General features: G+C 44.3%; 2 protein-coding genes and 1 long non-coding RNA gene across 4 annotated transcripts in view; all 3 read left to right on the top strand.

Moving 5' to 3' along the window:
* Window positions 1-4,042, top strand: part of LOC119016472 (venom phosphodiesterase 1) — a 33,410-nt gene extending 29,368 nt beyond the window's left edge. Inside the window, exons 22-25 of the mRNA XM_037092289.1 lie at window positions 9-86; window positions 167-299; window positions 1,923-2,079; window positions 3,180-4,042. Of these exons, the coding sequence (XP_036948184.1) occupies window positions 9-86; window positions 167-299; window positions 1,923-2,079; window positions 3,180-3,353 (542 nt within the window). The 3' untranslated portion in view covers window positions 3,354-4,042. The remainder of the gene's footprint in view (window positions 1-8; window positions 87-166; window positions 300-1,922; window positions 2,080-3,179) is intronic.
* A 4,129-nt stretch (window positions 4,043-8,171) lies between these two features.
* Window positions 8,172-10,179, top strand: LOC119016474. The gene is made up of 3 exons (XR_005074170.1): window positions 8,172-8,277; window positions 8,882-9,309; window positions 9,453-10,179. It is a non-coding gene; the product is annotated as an uncharacterized LOC119016474 (long non-coding RNA).
* Window positions 10,180-15,050: 4,871 nt separating this feature from the next.
* Window positions 15,051-19,406, top strand: LOC119016473 (tumor necrosis factor receptor superfamily member 6B-like). 2 transcript variants are annotated; one of them, XM_037092290.1, is made up of 4 exons: window positions 15,051-15,196; window positions 15,557-15,962; window positions 17,411-17,584; window positions 18,379-19,406. In XM_037092290.1, exons 1-4 carry the CDS (start codon window positions 15,191-15,193, stop codon window positions 18,726-18,728), a joined length of 936 nt encoding a protein of 311 aa, XP_036948185.1. In that variant the 5' UTR covers window positions 15,051-15,190; the 3' UTR covers window positions 18,729-19,406. The 2 variants fall into 2 exon arrangements, with proteins under 2 accessions (XP_036948185.1, XP_036948186.1); XM_037092291.1 differs by lacking the exon at window positions 15,051-15,196 and adding an exon at window positions 15,228-15,442.
* The last annotated feature ends 449 nt before the right edge of the window (window positions 19,407-19,855 follow it).

Consider the following 19,855-nt stretch of genomic DNA (forward strand, 5'->3'; position numbering starts at 1 on the left):
TCTTGCAGATCTGAACTCGACGGTGGACGAACAGTTCGACGCCCTGCTGATGAGCAACGTCGTGCCGATGTACCCAGAGTTTAAGAGTGAGTCATTGGATCACAGCAAAAACCTCACGGCTAAACTTTCCTTTGTTGCTTTGATTGAATCGTTTCTCCTCTTTCAGAGATCTGGGACTACTTCCACAGCTCCCTATTAAAGAAATACGCCTCCATCTACAACGGAGTGAACGTCGTGACAGGTCCGGTGTTTGATTACAACTATGACGGCCGGTACGACTCTCCGGAGCAGATCCAGCAGTAAGTTTCATTTCCTTGTAGAGGTTTTACTTCATCCACAAGGTTCAAACATCAAGTGATGTTAATGTTTGATGAGTCTTTGTCTCAGTATCCGTCATCGTGAGATAAAACACAGCTACGTCCAGAATCTCTTGAAACATTGCATGAAACAGCACATCCTGTGTCAAGCATTTCAACACTTTCACGCCGCAGGAATAACAGAATTCAACAATAGGAATGTTGTGACAGCTGTTTTTTTTTTTTTTCCTTTTTACTCTTCCACACAAAGAGATAATGAGAAGTGGCATATATTTGCTGCTTATTTCAAGCAGCAAAAATATGCCACAGACAGAGTCGAGACAAAGTCAGCAGCTGAAATAGCTGCTGACCTCGTCTCGACTCTGTCTGTGGTCTGGAACAACATCATTAATTTCTAGCTTACACTGTGAGTGCACATCATCATGTTTTGTTTTCTGTGCTGTCAGTTCACATTAGAGTCGGTATCTGTAGCGCTGCTTCACTTAGCAGTCGCCTCAGTCCTGCGTATGAGACATGTGAATCACGAATCGCCTGCGGGAAGATCGAACGAGAGAATCCGCCTGTTCCAACTGTGAATATTGGTAATTTAAAGGTTGTTGGTCCCGATCCGGAGAGGTCCGGGTCTGGGGGTCAGAGAAGTGATGATGTGCACGAGATGTAACCGCTCAGAGCCGCTTTACAAGACTAACCAGATTCACACATTCGTACACCGATGGTGGAGGCTGCCATGCAAGGCAAACTGCACATCAGGAGCAATCTGGACACTTCATGATGCAGCTAGGAGGAGCCAGGATTGGAACCAGCAACCTTCCGATTACAAGACGACCCGCTCTACTAAAAAACACAGGAGGCATCAACACTGACACACCACAGCGACTGAAACAGGACGAGAGTAATGGAAATACAGTACATACGGTCTGAGAGTTTATCCTCCCTGTTGTTTTCTCTCGCCTGTGTTCAGGGACCCCACACGTCGCTTTAAGGAAGTACGTTCATGAATCACAGGAGAGGGAAAACCATTAATGAAAAAAACATCTCATCCAGCAACACAAAATAGCTAAATTCTCACCAGCCTTTGTTGTGTTGTGTGGTTGCCCTTGGCGTTTATCAAGTATTGGCAGCGCCGGCTTGGTTCACTGCGTGTCTCTTTCTCTGGAAGGGGATGCCTTGCATCTGCACAATTTCACATGAATGTTATCTTTATTGTTTTTGCTGCCACGTATCAAATACAAATGGATTTGGCACTATAAATAAGCAATTCTCCCTTGGCTCCGTTGACAGTGAGTTATGGCAGGCTTGGTTGGGAAAGTCCTTACCTGGAGGACTTCTTTGGAAGTTTGATGTGTTGGCACTGCACCATGGCTGCCTCTGCAGACTGGTCACTGTCCAGAACAGGTGAACAGGTGAACAGGTTGACCTCACAGTCCTGATCTCATAAAGGAAGGGTGAAAATGAGATGGGGGAATCTCTGCAGCAGGTTTAACAAGGACAGCAGTAGCATCCATAGTTTCACACTCACGTTTAACAACCGTATTTGTTGTACTTGCGGTGACTTTTGAGGATGAACGATCTGTTTTCTTTCCTTTTGCGTTTGTGTGATTACAGATTTGTGTCTGGCACAAACATCCCCATCCCCACACATTACTTTGTGGTGTTGACCAGCTGCAAAGACTCAGTCGTACCAGCGAGCGCCTGCCCGGGGGAGCTGCAGACCGTCTCCTTCCTGCTGCCTCACAGAGCCAGCAACACGGAAAGCTGCAAAGTAAGATATTGCAATGACAACATTTACCCATCCTGACACACACAGTCATCCTCCTCTGGTAACACACACCAAACATCTTGAAACTGACTCCCTACTGGCAGCTTTCCATGCTGACTGGTCAGTGATAACATTCCCATTTACTGACACACGGTTGAGGGGAAGAAAAAGGTAAGGAAAATAAATATTCAGATTTTTTTCCCATTAAACATCCTTTAAATAAAGGAATGCTGTAGGAGTGAGTTGTAAAACAAGGAAAAAAGTCATTGTTACACTTTCAGTTCCCTCGTCTTGGTTAAATGTCTGAAAGAAGGTCTGTGGCCAACACAAGCTTGAGAGATATTACTAAAGTAAAAAATGGTGGTTGCTAACGAGTGTCTACCTGAGACTGGATCTTCATCACAGCGAACACAGAGACTCATCGACTCACTAGAGTGATCAATTTATAGATTAAGTGTGTGTATAGTAATTGTGACATAAGGTGCTTACCCCCAGTTTCTACCCGACTTGTCATGGCCACGTTATTGCCGCCTGATGGTGGCCGTTCTGGACGACGCTGGTGTTTCTATCAGCTGCACCACGGACAGTTTCAGAGTCGGAGAACACGCAGCGAGTCAAGATGAAATCTCCGGTATTGACTCGGGCGCTAAACCACAACAAAGTTGGAAATATTCAGCATAAACACAATTGAAACAGACAGATAACTTGACAATTTAACTAAAAGCCGACCGAACTGCAGGGGAGGCATAAATAAAACGGACTAATTAATCACAGTAGACCACAGTGTCGTCTGTGTATAGACGAACATTTACTTTTTTACTTCGATTACCTCGATGAACACGTGTGGCTGTCTTCACTGTCCGCTTGTTGTTGTAGCAGCAAGCTACTAACTGTCACTACTTTCAAATTAAAAGCACCCTGCTAAGAACCCAGTTCTAAACTCCAGTGGGGTGCAATGTAAAGCTCTTATTTTGAAGACAAATCTGACCCGCTGCACTGTTCATGCCCAACTTCCTGCTTCACATCACGTCACATGTTTACGCCTGCACCAGTGGCGACTTTTTGGAACATTGCGTCACCTTTTTTTTGTGTTACATCGACAGAGTTCACAACCGGAAGCTCAGTGGGTCGAAGATCACATGTGGTTCCATCAGTCACGAGTCAGAGACGTCGAATGGGTCACAGGATTGGACTTCTACCAGGACAGCGGCCGACCAATCCCAGAGCTGCTGAAGATGAAGACCCGCCCCACCGCCGCCACTCAAAGGCAACAATAAGATGCTCATCTTCTTAACAAGAAGAATCGCCGAGATTGATATTATTAATGTTCAGTGTCTGTAAAATATCGAGTTAGTCGTCTTTGATTGTCAACACTGAACTGAAGGTTCGATTATCCGTCACAGTTGTATTTATTTAGTGTGAAATTTTAAACTTGTTGATTTTATTTTTGTATTATTTAATCGTATTATATTCCCGTCGTCGTGATTTGTGTCCGAGTGATTCATCATAATTATGTCAGTCTTTTTTTTAAACACAGTAACAGATGATCACATGCAACTTAGGAGAATATTGAATATTGTTTTTGGGCCGTTTGTGAATACCAAGAATTTAAAAAAAAAACAACTCTGTCCATTAAAGTCAGTGTTGCTGTTTGAACTCTTTTGAACTTTTCCATAATCATCCGTCATTAATGTGACGGAGACGCAGAGGCAAACTTAATTACATATGTTTTCCAGGATGATGATGATTCACACGGGACGGGTCAAGTTTGTGTTTTTGTGTAAACACAGTTTGTGTCAGTGTCTTGTGTCAGCTGATTCACATCCTTATTTAGGCCGATCGCTGCCTGTGGTCTGCTGATAAAAGACTCACTGTTAACATAATTTGAATAATGATGTTGTTCTGGGGAAAAAAGATCACTTTTATAGGAATAAAGAAAGATGAGCCGGGACAGGTTCAAAGATTGTGTCAAGTCTTGTTTGTTTGGATGTGTCATCTAAGTTAAAATCACCAGGTATCATTCTTAAACCTTGAGTTTGTACTGTAGTGAGGAGTAATTTCCAAGTTTCAGTGCTCTGATGTCATTTTAGACAGTACAGCTTATTATTAAACTCAATGATTCTGCCTCTGTTGCACAAAAATGTGTGGAAATCGCCCGATAGATCGAGTATTGGTCGAAATAGGTTTTGCATTCAGAAGTAGAACAGATCCACTAACAGCATGTCAAAAATAGAAAAACAACCTTTTTAGGTGTTTATTAAGATAACATACAATTGCCAATATATAGCCAATGTTTGGTAATGATCACTACAGCCACGAGAGGTCGCTGGCTTACAACACACATCGATATGTGTCGTAAAAAGAAAAATCACTACAAAGAAGAAATCAAATGAATGATGGAAATGACAGTCTTACACACACAAAGGCCTTACTGAGTGAGATCTTGTCAGTCATCAGTTTTTTTCTGGTTTGTGCAATTCCAAACTTTACTGCAAACTAATTACACTGCTGTGGTGAAGCAGGTTTATGGTTATTACACAACAGTTTACTGCGAGCGCAGCGGGGAACAGAACTGAGTTGCTAAAAAAAACAAAAAACAAAAACATCCTGGCAGCCTGTCGAGTGTCGGCACTGTTAAACCAAACTCCATTCAAAAAACAGGTGTTTTAAAGCCGGGTCATATTTCTTTCCTGGTAAGAACTGTAGTCATCATCAAACTCATGACTCTGATTCACTTTGACTTACGAGCACAATCAGTGCACACCATTTACTCAGTAACCTCGTTAACTTTCCTGTAATAAAGTGTGATCTTGTTTAAACATTTGGATGAGCTCAGCGTTCACAGTTCGCCAATTTAAATCTCTCTGCAGACGACGTGAAGCCACAGATCTCTTCTCTTGCTGTCCTCTGTTCTGGAAGGGAGTAAAGAAAATATGAATTGGTGCTTTTTCTTGTTTGACGAGCAGAATGCAACACAGCGAGTTGTGTTTGGTTCGGCACCAGCGTTATTACGAAGCTTGACTTCACCTGTAAACGTGGCTTGGCCCCTCTGGCGACAGGAAGGTGACTGATGCCTGCGCTTATCTATTTTTATGATGCGTATGGATAGAAATAGACTTGAGCCGATGGGATTTCTGCAGCAACCCATTTGTTGATGAGGCCCATGAAATGAGCTGTTGTGGCAAGTCAGTGGACACATTCCCAGTTAAGGTGCTTTTCCAGTGGAATGGAAGGTTTCCATGCAGGGTACGCCCATGTTCTCTCACTTAAAGCGTATTGAATGACTTGGAAAGACATACATAGGTGGATTTTACATCATGACAGAGAGAGTAACAACCTACCTGAAGTGGATTATTTTAGACATGAGGCAGGCTTCCAGCATGAAGTCACACTGCTCTCTGTTTTCTGGCGTGCTGTCAAGCGTCAGCTTAGGAAATAAAAAGCATCCTGCAGGTGCCGCCTGGTAATCTTTCCTCTGAAAGGTAAAAACAAAGTGAAACATCTTTTCAAACAGAGGCCACAGTCTTGGCATGCCAGACTTTAACTTTCTGCAAGTCTCAAACTGAAACTCCATTCATGCTGACCGGTGAAGTCTGTTAAAGGTTGACATACTGGCTCCCATTCAGTGAACCAGCCAGGCTGAAACAACGCTGGGTACTGTTGGATGGCCAGCACATTTGGAACAGATGTTCATGTTGCACTTTAAAAAGATTCTTGGCAGGTGATAAGACGAACAATCAGCCAGTCAGATCAACAGTAGCACACATGCATCTTACCGAGGAAAAAGGAAGTTGTGTTGGAAAGACGATGGGATCACACGCCAGCTGTGACCTCGAGGTCACTGTGTGCGGTGTCGTCTAATCCGTGACATGAAACCTGATTTGCTGTATGAATGTGCAGATGTTTTGGGGTCGGTTAGGGTAAGCAGTCGGCACGCGTCAGTTAGTGAACGACTGGAACTGACATGTGGACCGGGGTCGTCACGTTGGGGAGGGTTACCCTAACCCTAACCCACCTCCTCCACCTCCTCTGTTCCAGCTTCTGGAGCAGAAACACTCCCACCACCGCTCTGGTTTGTGATTCAGTTGGTTGCCTTTGTCATGATCAAGAGGGTTACAATGGCTTTTTTCAGTGGTTGTGTGAATCAGACAGCAAGTGAAAACAAAACCAGGCAGCAACTGTCTGCTCTCCTGAATCTTCACTGTGAGACGCTCCGGTTTTCCCCCCGTTCGACGGCCTAAATGGAGGATGAGCTGTCAGGAAAGAGCCAGCCGCAGGTGTAAACCACTGATGACCACACAGCGATGTCATCCCTTCATCGTCACCATTTTTACCACAGGGTAAGTCCACCAAGTATTCCACCCACACAGGTCATGGAGAGTGCTGCTGTCATTATCAAACATGTAGTCACAATTTCTTTAAACTGTAAAACGTCAAGAACTAAATAGTATTTAATCCATAACAATATAAAACAGAGAAATGCAACATATTCTCTGTAAAATGTATTTTTGATTGATAAAATACTTAAATGACTATTTGACACAATTTGGGCAAATTAACTGACTAATCATTTTATCTTCTTTTTTATAATTCCTCTCATTTATTTTCAAATTACTCTCTGAAATGATTTTCTTCCTTAATTCACGTGACTTTTTTTTTGTGGATCTGACAAACAACAACAACAACAAAATTCATGTTATTTATTTATTTTTTTGTTCCTCTTTGGGCCTCCATACTCTCTACCACCTCTCCTACTATCTGATGTTACCTCACACACTGGTGTTTTTTTAAACTCTGACTTCATTTTCTCCATGTCACTCGTACGGGTCAGACTTCACTGATCACACAATGTCTGGTAAACACACACACACACACACACACACACACACACACACACACACACACACGCTGCGTGCACGGCTGCTATAAAGATTCAAACACGCAATCTGTAATTACGCAGTGAGGTCAAGTGCAGACGAGTGGTGAATACTCACATCACCTCTGTTTTATTTATGTGAGGCTCCACTTGCCTGCTGTTTGTTTTGGAGAGGATGTCAGACTTTTTAATCTCTTGAGTTCACCTTTATATAAATACAAATCTTTCCGTGTGCGTACACAAACCTTTCAGTGACATCAGCAGGTGTTTCTCCTGTTTACTCGGAGGCTTTTACCGGCCCGGAAACTGAGTTTTTTGTTTTTTTTTTTTTACGGTACGAATATGAGCAGCAGCTGTAAACTGTGACCATAAAAACACAGCTGTTAAATCTGTGGCATCAGCAGGTCTGTGATTCTTCTCCATGGTAGACCGATGTGAGAGTGTTGGTGCCAGGAGAGAGAAGAACAACGAGAAGAAGACGTTTATTTTGACATTAACAGAGTCGAGATGTCGAGTATGAAGTAAGCTCATCTGGTGCATCAGGTCCAGTGAGAGGAGACGCCGACGTCATCCGTAACATAACCGTGAAGTTATTACAGACTAAATATAATTCAAGTCATCGAGCAGCCGCTGAAGCAGAAGCAGCCGGCTAAAACTGTGAGACACAACTGCTGACTTCATTCACAAAACTGTATTTCAGCGTTTTCTGTGCTATCAACTGAATCAAACTGCGTCTGATGACAGAAGTCTGGACTTTTCATGAGCGTTTTGGAAGTAAGATGTTTAGGCTTTTATATTTCAACAATCTTTGGGAAATTCCCATCAAGCCTGGTCCAAGATATTTAAGACCAGGAAGTTCTGGTTTACATACATGATGGATCACAGTGACATCCTGTTGGTGGCCCTCGTACTCACAGGAAGACGTGAGTCTCTTTTGGGTTTGTGGACAGTTTTCACCACCGAGCGACTCCAGACGGCTTGACCCGATACGAGAGTGGTGATTCAGTGTGAGTGCAGAGAGTGAAAGTTTCAAGGAGGACGTGACGGCAAACAAATCACCCAGATTTACATTCTCTTCTCAGCAATGAGTGTCTGTCAGTAAACACAAATCACGTCTTTTTATCCGAGAGTAAAACAAAAGCGGTTGCCCTGGTGACGGGGAGTCTCAGGTAGCCGAGCCAACTGAAAAAATAAATAAAAAACACGTCACCACATTTCTCAGCGCTGCCAGAGGGAACTCTTCAGACGTCACGGAGGCCCCTCGGACGCCGCTTGTTTTTGGATCCCGCCTCTCCGTTACTGCGGCAACCGCTGCTCTTCTCCAGGTCACAGATGGTTTTATTAGACAGATGTGTAGATGACTGATGCTCTACCTCATACAGAACAGAACACATCACATACCACCAACGAAGACGTGTAGTGCTGGTACTGGTCCAGTTTTTTTTATTGGATCGCTTCACAACTGAGGCATCTTAATCCGACTCCTCCTTGTGTCATCGCTCTGGGCGCTCCTTAAAAATGATTACCCAAGTGTTGAAACTTTTATGTTTCAAAACAAAATTTAAAACTGCCTAAAACTGTCCTGATGTTTAAAGATTTACTGCTGAACACCGGCCCGATCCGTCGCTCGGTCTTCCTGTAGTGCTGTTTCTCTGCAGAGTGAGGTGTGTGTGTGTGTGTGTGTGTGTGTGTGTGTGTGTGTGGTCAGCCAGCTGAGAGATCTGTTTCAGCTGCTGGAGCAGAACCAAACAGAACTGTAACACTGGAACATCTGTGCTTCTGGGTCAGTTCTCCATCGTGTCTCTTGCTGTGAGACTGAGTCAGTGCCAGAACTCTGTTGTTCTGTGTTCTGTTCTCTTGATCATTTATTTTATTTATTTGAGCAAGAAGTAACTTGTTAATAATCCCGCGAGCTTGTTTGCGCAGCAGGAACCTTTGGAATAACTCGTTTCCAAGGGACCAAATCGAACTCCTGGTTGAAGGACTCGCTGCTCTGGAGACGCGTGTCGTACTGGTTGTCTGTTCTCGTCCTCTTTCCAGGGGAGCTGCAGGAGGCGATCTTCTGGTTTCGGTATTTGGGGTCGGGGTTTTTGCAGCGCTTGTGGCCTTAATTTCACAGTCAGCATTTAAAAGAAAAACTGCAGCCACAAACCAGTTTTAATTTGTCTATTGTGCCTCGACACGTCAGTCAGGATTTACAGTACACACCACAGATGGACAGACGATGACGTCCGGGCCGTATTGACGCCTGAAGACAGAATCGTAACTCAGCGGGATCATTTGAACGATCTTCTTGGTGATGCAGACGGAAGCAAAATGTAAAAAAGTCGTTCCTGGAGTCTAAAGTTCGGCTGGAGGTGACGTGTTTCTCTCTTTTCGGGTCTTATCAGGTCATTTTTACGACATGTCGTCATCTTGGGTTGTGTTTTCTTTGTGTCACTGTTTGTTTTGCTTCACCTCCTGTTTTATTTTGTGTTAATGAACGCTCCTCTCGTTTCAGAGCTCCACTTCCTACCTTTGTGACAGTCGGCTCCACCCAGATGAGTTTCCGGTCTGTGCGCTGCGAGTTCTTTGTGCCACGCCGTGTTTGGTCCTCGTGGTTCCTTCCCTGCTGGTGTTTCTGACCCAAACCCTCTTTCTGGATTGTTGCCTGGCAGGCCGTCTTCCTCTGAACCGAATGTATTTTGGTTGTAAACGATTTTATCAGACTGTCACTGAGTCACGCGCTCTTGAGTCCGACCTTCCTGTGTTTCGGTTCTCGTCACATGCGACCTGAATGAAACGAACCCTGACATCAGCTCAGTCTGTGTAATGAGTGAGGTGCAGCGTCTTCCTGTTGTGGAGATTCTGAATGCAGGATTTTTATTTGTTTGTTGCTGAGTTTTCTTGGAGCTCCTGACGGTCTGCTGAGGCTTCCACCTGCAGCCTGCAGCTTCCTGTTCCACCTCAAATCTTTCATCCGTAACTTTGCTTTGCTCATTTTTCAGATCTGTACTTCAGTAGATATTTTCCTGACAGCTTCTGGCTTCTTCTCTTTACATCTGAACTTCCTCCTCCTCACATTTCCAAAGCAGACTCGTTACTTCAGTTCGTTACATCAGCAGACTGACGTCGACCTATCAGAGCACATCACACATGGCAGCGAGACGAGACAAAGACGTAAAAGACGTAAGAATCCGTAAACAGACAGAGAGGGAGGCTGGAATGTGGAGAAAAGGCGTGTTAGTGTCTCGTATCTGCAGAGAGTTTCTGATTTTCTCTCTTTGTTGCTGCTCGGGACGCTTTACCAACCCAACATGTGTCTATTTGACGTCCTGGGAATGAGACTCAACAATCAACTGTCTTTGTGGTGCGTTCAGGAACAGCTGGGACAAATCCTGCTGATTCTACCTTTAACTTTAATAGTCTTAGACTTTTTACTCTGATACTCTGAGTCCATGTCAGAGCCTGAACTCTGTTACTGTGCTGGAGGAAACAAACTGGATCAGAACTTCTACTTTTACCCACAAGTCTCTGAACTTCTACTGGGAGGAACAATGTGGACTTTTCTCTCGTCCGTCCTGTTTGAGTTTCTGTTCACTTTCACTCGATGTTTCACTTTGACGGGTCCTTCGGCCTCTTGTGTTTTCCTCACATACTTTTCATTAAAATGTGTTTGTGTTGTCTGTTGTTAACACAGTTGGTTTGTGGTGGCTGCCAGCACGACGCCCAATCGTCACCCACACTTCCTATGGTGCTGGGAGAGAAACTTGGCGCTGAAACATAGTTCTGTTTATAGTTCTTGTGGTGTGGTCCAATAAAAATGGTCTGAAACATTTACATTTGGTTTTCTTCTCACTTTTCTTTCAATTCTCACAATGTAGTTGAATCTCTCTCATCAGCACACTGGATCCAAAAGAAAGTCGTCTAATTTTGGGTTTCTAAAAGTTACCTTAAATCACCTGAGTTAGTTTTAATTGTTGTGGAATGATCCATCTTCTCTGATGATGTCCACCGTTTCCCCTTCCTGTTTAGTCATCTGAGCATCTTGTGACAAGTCACAAAGAAAAAATCTGTAGTTTTACACAATTCAAGTGTGACAGATTAGTCAGGCTGGCAATCTGGATTCTGATCCACACCCCATCTTCTCCAAATCAAGAACATATTTCTGCCTCGCACGCTTTGATGAAACTCTAAAACATCTCTCATCTCAACCCTCCGTGTGCTGGCACGGCTGATTATATGATACTTTCTTTCCCAGAAGAGGTGACGGTGCTTGTTTTCGACTCTGAACACCAGGTCTGTGCTCGCAGTCACCCGACCTTCAACTCCTCAGTGCTGAGTGGATGAAAACACTTCTTGTCGAGCAGCCAGAAGCTTTCAGGATCAGGAGGAGACAAACTGCAGCTAACGAAGCTTCGTCTTATTTACAAAAAGGGTCAGTCAAAGTAGAGCCGAGGTGATCGGGTCCAGTCCACAGAACCAGGACACAAGTACGACAACGACAACAAGATTTAAATGTGTAGAATTTCATGCTTTACACCGAGTTTCCTCTTTTCTTCAGCAGAAGAATTTTAACCAAGTTTAAGATCCAACCCGCTGACGGTCTTATATATCAGACAGCTATTAATGCAAATGTTCACCTGAAAATAACTTGTTTTAACACTACGGAAGCCCAGAGGTCCAAACATGATTTGAAAAGATGTTATTTATATGAAACAGGCGTACGAGCGCCGCCGTTTTGTGTTTCTTGGTTATTTTTGATATTCTAAAACACGTCTAGAGCTTCAACGGTTGTTTAGGAGAACGCTGAAGAAAGAGGAGAGGACGACTGAGTTTTCATTTCTGGGTGAACTGTTTTTTTTTTTTGGTGTGTTTCAGGTGTTTTATCTAGTTTTACCAGACTCACCAACAACAGAGCTGAAGCTTGTCTGTCGATCTGCTGATCTTCTCTCGTGAAACACTGAACAACCCTTCAGTCACGGCTACTGATCACCGATAAACTCGTCAGTCAAAAAAAGGGAACAGGAAATCAAAAGATGACGGCTGTTGGCACCTTTAGAGCAGGAGACCCACTTCAGTTATTTTATAATGGACTGAAGTTATTGAAGAAGCAGTGGTGTCGCTTGTCCACTAGATGTCAGAAACTGAACATTAACAGACGTGCAGAATGTGGCTGGTGGTTCATAAAAAGGATCAGTGAGCGAGTTCGAGCTGCTTTGGACCAAATGGAGACGCGACGTGCTGCCGTGCATGGACGGATGCTGAGAGGAGGAAAAACACTGCAGCAACAAGAGAATGACGACAGGAACGTCCAATAAAATGAAGTTGTTCAGAGTCCCACCTGTTGTTTGGTGCTTTTTAAAAAAGTGACAAAGACAAACATGTCATGTCATTATCCATAACCACTTATCCCTCTCCATGGGGTCACGGGGTGTTCCTGCTGGAGCCAATCCCAGCCTTGTCTCGGGGCGAGGGCAGGGTGCTCCCTGGACAAGTCGCCAGCTCATCGCAGGGCCTCACTTTCAATCACTAGTCGACCTGCTCTACCCGCTGAGCTACAGCCGCCCACAAAGACAAACATGTTTTTTCTTTTTGTCCATGTTGGAAGACGGCGAGCAGATTCCACGTTCCAGAGTGAGAATGTTGTGCAACACATGAATAAAAAACACGATCAGATCCTTTTCTTTGTTCAGAATTTGGTTTACAGGTAAAAGGTGATCGTGTGATGCTCAGTCACACACATGAAGACATGGGCGAGGTTCGCCATTTTGTGAAACACATGGTTGCATGAAGGATATTTGTTTAGTCTTTCTTTCTGCTCTGTAACTGTTCAACTGTGACGCTCCACCCTCACCTGACTTCCCATCAGCATTTAGGTTGACGAGGCCGACCGCCATCCCAAAAAATCTGCTTTTCTTACAAACAGCACCTTTAAAACGGCCAAATAAGACAGCTACAGGGTGTTAATAGCAACACTTCATATAGTGAGAGCACTTTTAGAGACCTAGAATACAGATTAAAGTCAAAAGAATGATTGTCCGTCTTAGATTTTATGATTAAAAACAGTTAAACCAATGAGAGTTTGTAAGAAAGTACACATAAAAGAACAAATCAAACATTTTATTAACTTGTATACATCATTTATAAAACTGTCCTGGAAAACATATAAATATATATATCTCGAACGTCTCTATTCAGAAATGATTAATCAGTCTAGAATTGATTGTTGGACTGGAGTGCTTTTTATCCAGTCGAGTCCGTGTGTTGGTTTGTCGGCAGCATTACACAAAAACTACGGAGCAGATTTTCACCACACTCGGATGGAGGTTGGGTCTCGACCCAGAATAGACCCCGCTGACTTTTGGTGTGTATCCTGATAAAGTTCCTTTAACTCTGCGAGATGACTCATGCGGCTCTTAATGGAAAACGGTTAGGGATTTGCTTCCTCTTCCCACAAACGTTATGTGAAAACAGTGAAGGGATGTTGGAAGAGCTTCAGGTCGTTGTTGTTTCGGTGTTACTCCATCACTACGTCACCTTCATATTCCAGAACAACATGTCATAACTTTTAACCTCTGCCTTGATAAGACACCTCCCTGTCACACCCAGCCTGATCTCATCTGGGGTCCATGATTCTGATATTTCTAAAGAACAACAGTCAGAGTGACCTTTATGATAACCCCGACCCAGTGCTCTGAAAAACCCAAATAAATAAGGTGTTTTTTTGTGTTATGAATAAGAGACACACGCAGCCGACACACAATCTTGAAACCATGAGTAATTATGCTAATGGGTGCAGCTGCAGGTTTGACTCGGATGTAAGAAACTATGAGCGTGCGACGGTTCATTTAAAAGCAGGAATAACCTAAAAATCCTGTTTCACAACCTGACAGAGCATTTTTTCCTTTCATTTCTTTACATTGCAAGTCAAAGTGCAACAGAAAGGAGCTGTGACAGAATGAACGGGAAGCTTCTCTTATGTGATCCAAACAGTCACAATAAGAGATGTGAGAAGGAACGAAAGTAGGTCAACAAGATACAATGACAGGACAAACACATGGCTACACAACACCATGAAAACAAACACAGGACAAAGAAAATCATTCATTCGTGTTTAATGTTTGCCGAATGAACAAACAGCCCCAAATAATTAAGACTGTGACGTAGACAGCCTTCACAACGTTAACACGCTCACATTTGAGCGTTTTTTCTTAAGGGGGTCCAGCTGATCACGTAACAGGCTCTCAGAGCGATGCCGCGAACAAACTGACACATTTTACAAAGAAAGCAGCATCTGAATATTTTGTGCTTCATGCCGAAGCTACAAGAAGGCAGGCACGAGTTAAAATCTGTTCACCAAGTTGATCAGTTTCTTCCCTCATGATGCGTCAATCGTCAATCACTGGATTTGTGAAGGGAGTCTGGCTGCTGCCGTTACTTCTGACACTCATCAGTGAGTTATGCGGTCTATACTCATGACTTTCTCTCACAAACGCACACACACGCACGCACACACATGCGCACATCTGCACACACGCACGCACACACACAGCAGCGCTCTTCTTGCACCAATTGTGGGAAATTGATCACAATTTTATATTTAACAATATTTATGTCATTAAAATCCTTCATGTGTGATTAAAATAACGGTGTCGGATCACAGATCTGTGATTTTACTGCTTTAATGGGAAACCTGGATTCCAGCACCTGCACCAGATCAGCTGCTCCGGTCAGAGGGAGAATCCACTGTCATCACAGCCAGCGAGCAAACAGTAATTAGAGTTTTGTTTTGTTTTGTTTTGTTTTGAAATATTGCATCATATCTGCTCAACATCCCACTTTTCATCAGCAAATCTTCCTCCTAACAAGAGACTGTTGCTATCTGACATGTCAGCTGAAAATATTAAAATCTCCTCTTTAGTTTAATTTGCTGAGTTTTGGTCCAAAATTCTCATTTTTTTCCCAAGATACCCTCCCAGCGGGGGGCCACGCAGCTGCTGTGTGAGCCTCGCTGGGGAATCCTCCACTTGACTGACTGACTGAACGGTCTCAGCCCCCTCAAGTGTTTTTTGGAAACAGTCCAGTTACAATAAGGAGGATGACTCCTCAAATACCACATACGTGCGTCAAGGGCACTCACGCTTCTTGTTCTCGATAGAGATGAACAGAGGGGGCGTTGATAATAAATAGAGGAGAGGAGGTGCAGAGCGCTCCATCCTCCTGACGGACCGCTGCAGCTGCAGACGCAACAGACTGATGATGGTAGGTGGGGAGGAGGGAGGGAGGGAGACGCAGAGAGACGCGTCTCCCTGAAGCAGCTCAGGTTGACTGAGCGCTTCCACGTCCTCCAGCTTCTTAGATTGTTTTGTTTCTTTTTGGGGAGATGATGGGAACATCCGACTGGTTCTGGAGGATTGTTGAGTTGATTTTAACTTAATAAAATGAGAGAAATGTAGCTCCAGACGTTCAGGAGCAGATGGATTAAGAGCTCAGACTCACCTGCTCCAGGTGCGCCTCCAGCTGCGCGCACGTCCTGGTTGTTTTCCAGTATTTCCTCGTCCTTCTTCCTTCTGGCTCATCCTCCTTCCTTATCGTCCTCTCCTGTTTCCTCCTTCCTTCCAGATGTCGCTGTCTCTCCTCCCGGTCCTGCTGCTGACTCTGCGCGCGGCTCTGGTGGACGGTGTGGCCGCCGCCGCGCCTCGCACTTTCGCGGACACCGACCCGATCACCGGCGCGCCCCTGGAGTGTGAGCGCTGTCCGCCGGGCACGTACCTCCGTGCGAGCTGCACGTCGACGCAGAGGAGCAAGTGCGAGCCGTGTCCCTCGGGCTCCTTCACCGAGCTGTGGAACTACATTGGGAAATGTCTGAGGTGCGGAGTTTGTGGACAGAATCAGGTGGAGAAGACGTCCTGCTCCGCCAGCAGCGACTGTCAGTGCGAGTGCAAACAGGGATATTACTACAAGCAGAAGTACGACATGTGCCTCCCGCACAGCGCCTGTCAGTCCGGCCTGGGAGTCCTGACGACAGGTAAGATGCTGCTGCTGCTGGTCCAGGTGCTGGTCCAGGTCCAGGTGCTGGTCCAGGTGCTGGTCCAGGTCCAGGTGCTGGTCCAGGTCCAGGCGCGGGTCATGTTGTCAAGGAGCCATTCACACACACTCAGTCCAACAGGACACCTGACATAAGTCACTTTTTAAACATATCTGACACCAAACACTCCGTCAGCTGTGTGTCAAAAACGTGAGTAACACTTGAGTAAAAGACTTGAAGTATCTAATAAAGTACACATGGAAGTAATCTGTACATTTATTTAACCGATTATCGGATCAGAACTTTTCCTGAAAGCTGATTTAAGGTTTTTATTTAGTCTTTTATCCAATAAAACAGTTTAAAATCGTTCTGGCTCGACTCTGTAAAGTAACTAGTGACTAAAGTAATCCAGTTGTAAGCAGGAGAACTCAAGTAAAGCTCCTCAAAACTGCACTTGAGTAAATATACTTAGTTACTTTAGTGAAGGAGAATGTCTGCTTGTCAATAGTAACTGAGTACAACACTTGTGCTTCAGTATCAGAAGTAAATGATAAGTTCAGTGTAACTTTTCCCACTGAAATAAATTCATTTAAACATGCAGAAGTAACTAGAAACTGATGTTCACATATCAAACAAATGTAGTGGAGTAAAAATACAATATTCCCCTCTAGAATACAGACGAACAGATGTATGAAATCAAAGTAACTAAAGTTGTCAAAAAGTACAAATTGCCTCCAAATTGTAGCAGAGTGGGAGAATAAAGTAGCTTATAACGGAAAAATACTCAGTAAAGTACAAGTATCTTAAAAACTGTAGTTAAGTACTTGAGTAAATGTACTCAGTTACATCCCGTCACTGCCCACATGTGAGGATGCAAAGGTCAGAGAAGGCAGAGCAGCTTGTAGACATGTCAGGACAGTGCACTCTGTAGGCAAACAACACAGGACTCCAGTACCCATAATGCCTTGCAGGAGGAGTCTCTCATCCTCTGGCATCCTCTCAGCGCTGCATGTGTCTCACAGGTGTCTCTGATCTGCCTCACATTCAAATTAAACAGAAACATGCAGATAAAGTCGCTGTGTAAACTGACCTCAGATCAGCCTCGTTAATGCTGTACTGTTGCCGTGGCGACATGCTGTACTGTTGCCGTGGCGACAGCATCACAGCCCCCCCCCCAGCCTCAGACAGGCTCGTTAGCCCTTCTTATTATGAGTCACTGGTGTAACTGTGGGAGAACCACATGCTGAGCTGAGCAGCAGGATGAAGTTAGACTGCAGGTGACTGCCCCCTGAAGGAGCGCCGCCGCAACTGCACCCATATTTACACTGATGACATGTTCTGTTGACATGATGCTCCGTCCTGAGACAGCAGACCTCTAACCTGCTCCTCTCTCCCATCAGTACGAACGTTGTGTTGTGGTTTGTAACAGTCCTCTCTGTGTCCACCAGGATCCCCCGAGGAGGACACGGTGTGCTACGCCTGTCCCAACGGCACCTTCTCTGACGTCATCTCGGCTCAGCAGAACTGCACGGAGCACAAAACCTGCGGCGCCGCCGGCCAGCAGCTGCTGCTGAAGGGCTCCAGCTGGCACGACAGCGTGTGCACGAGCTGCCAGTCAACAGGTGAGATCACCGGTCACCAGCACCTGATGTTTGACCTGTTTCCAACCTTAAAGGAAGCAGCTGATTTATATTATAGTTGTTGGTGGTATCTTTTGTTTCTGCACTGGTCAGTTGTGTGATATTGGGATATCAGAGTGAAACACAAAGGTCTTCAGCCTCCAGGTGAGAGTCGGAGCACACCTGCAGTCATCTGGGAGTTTGTTCCGTGACGTGAGCTGCGTAACAACTGAACGCTGCTCCAAAACCATCCAGCGCTCCGATGACTGGAGAGATGTGAACTGCTTTTTTTTTTCTTTTTTGGTTCTCGTTTGGACGCGAGCAGCATTTTTTCCAAGTCGTTTTTTATGTGTGTGGTTTTTTTCGACTCTGACCCAGAAATTTCTCCTTCAGCAGCACCAAACTTTCCACTTTTGTTCCTAATTACAGAAACTGAGTGTATATTTAAAACACTTCATAAAACTTGTAATGCAAAAAAAATGATCATCTTAATGTCAGTAACCAACTGGGAAAAGATTCCTGATACTTGTTAGTTGTCAAAGTGAAATCCAATATGTAGTTTTCTGTACGACGACCCAGAAATAATCTTTTACATCTGATAGTTTAAACATGTTGTTTACAGGGTCCAGGGGGAAAAATCACCCGTCTGACATCCATGATTTGAAAGTCAGCTGTCTGCTGCTGTGTTGAACCTTTACAAATCTGCTCCAGGCCAAACTCAAAGTTTCACCTGAAGGTGCTGTTACCGCCACGCTCTTCCTTCTAAGCTCCTGACTCATCTTCTTCCTGTCTTGCAGACGGAGCCGACTACCTCAAAGAAATCGTCCCGGCCTTCTTCGTTCACCAGAAAGTGCACAGCAGGCGACTGCGTCAAATCCTGAACCGGCTCCCGTCTGAGGACGGCAGAAGAGTCGGAGCGTCGGCGGGCCTCAGTGCCTCCGATCTTCAGGAACGGATCAACAGCTGGGTCTCCGCTGCCACAGCCAGCCAAATGCGGCAGCTTCCGGCCATGCTGAAAAGAGCGGGAGCAGCCGGCGCTGCAGACAAACTACAGAGCAAACTGCAAAGACTCGACAACCATCTGACCGAGAGGTGTCTGGGGAACGAGGTGGAGGCAGTTTTAATGTCAGTAGTGAGTGAGTATTGACCTGTTCAGGAGACACTGTCAGCACACCCTGCATTAATTAAAGGACAATACCGCCACAATTAGAGTAATAGTTCATTTACTTCTGTCTACATCTAGCTAGCTCATTAGATCATGTGTCAGTACATTTCAGTTCTTGTTGTCTTTTCTCTTAAAATAATGCCCAAACAATCCGAAGGTTGTGTCCCCCAGCTGTCCTGTCTAGCTTAAATCTAAGAAGAAATAAAATGTTATAATAAAACTATGCAACATGATATGAGGACACTTCATTTACACAGGAATAAAATAATCTAATCTAATATGAAGAAACATTAGAGAGCAGTTTATAATCCTCGTAGAGATCACAGCGATCATGTGTGAACCTTTTTGTATATATTTGTGCTCTTGGCTGCACAACTGACGCTTAAAACGAAAGAAGACGAAAGCCAGAGGAAACGACAGGTGTTTCCCTTTCTAGTATAAAGAAGTGTTAGCCTGCAGTATATCTACCTCTTCCTATGTCTGCATTTCACACTGAGAGTTTAATTTATTTCACTATTTATAAGAGGGTAAGTTCCTGAGGATCAGTGCATATGTTTGGCATGTTTTATACATAAAGATTGAATATTGTTTTATGCAAAAGTTTTTGCATGTGTGGCTGCTTTGAATGACCCTCAAATAAAAGAAGATCGCAAAATGTAATCGATGGTCGTCGTGTTTCTTTATTAAGATCATCAAACTGAAGCAAAAGGGACACAGAAATACCCAAAGAAGCATTAATCAGTAACCATCTTTGTAAGAAGCGAGGGAGGATTTCTGTTTTTTGCCACCACTATTCCAAACTTTGAGGTGTTTTACTGAAGTTTATTGTCACTGCAGCTGTAGAAAATGCAGCAGAGGTGAAAGATGTTTGAGCTGAAGGCACAAAAAAACATGAAATAAGTATCCTGATGAAGCCAAACTGTTGTTTCCCAAAAAGGACATATACTGCAGTATACGCCTCCAACGAGAAACCAACATCAAAAAGCCACAAACAATGCTCAGAACAGCACCAAACTTCAGCAACAGTACAAAATGGGGAAGCCCTGATGAGTCGATTACCGAGTGCAGCACAAGGATGAAAATGTGTGATTATTACTCCATGGAAATTA

Source organism: Acanthopagrus latus, chromosome 3, assembly GCF_904848185.1.
Source record: "Acanthopagrus latus isolate v.2019 chromosome 3, fAcaLat1.1, whole genome shotgun sequence".
In the NCBI taxonomy this organism is placed as follows: Eukaryota; Metazoa; Chordata; class Actinopteri; order Spariformes; family Sparidae; genus Acanthopagrus; species Acanthopagrus latus.

What these genes read in the sequence shown, in the direction of transcription:
- LOC119016473 (XM_037092290.1), top strand. An exon ending in CCTGGGAGTCCTGACGACAG is followed by an intron (nt 15,963 to 17,410) that starts GTAAGATGCTGC and finishes TGTGTCCACCAG; the next exon opens with GATCCCCCGAGGAGGACACG. An exon ending in CACGAGCTGCCAGTCAACAG is followed by an intron (nt 17,585 to 18,378) that starts GTGAGATCACCG and finishes CCTGTCTTGCAG; the next exon opens with ACGGAGCCGACTACCTCAAA.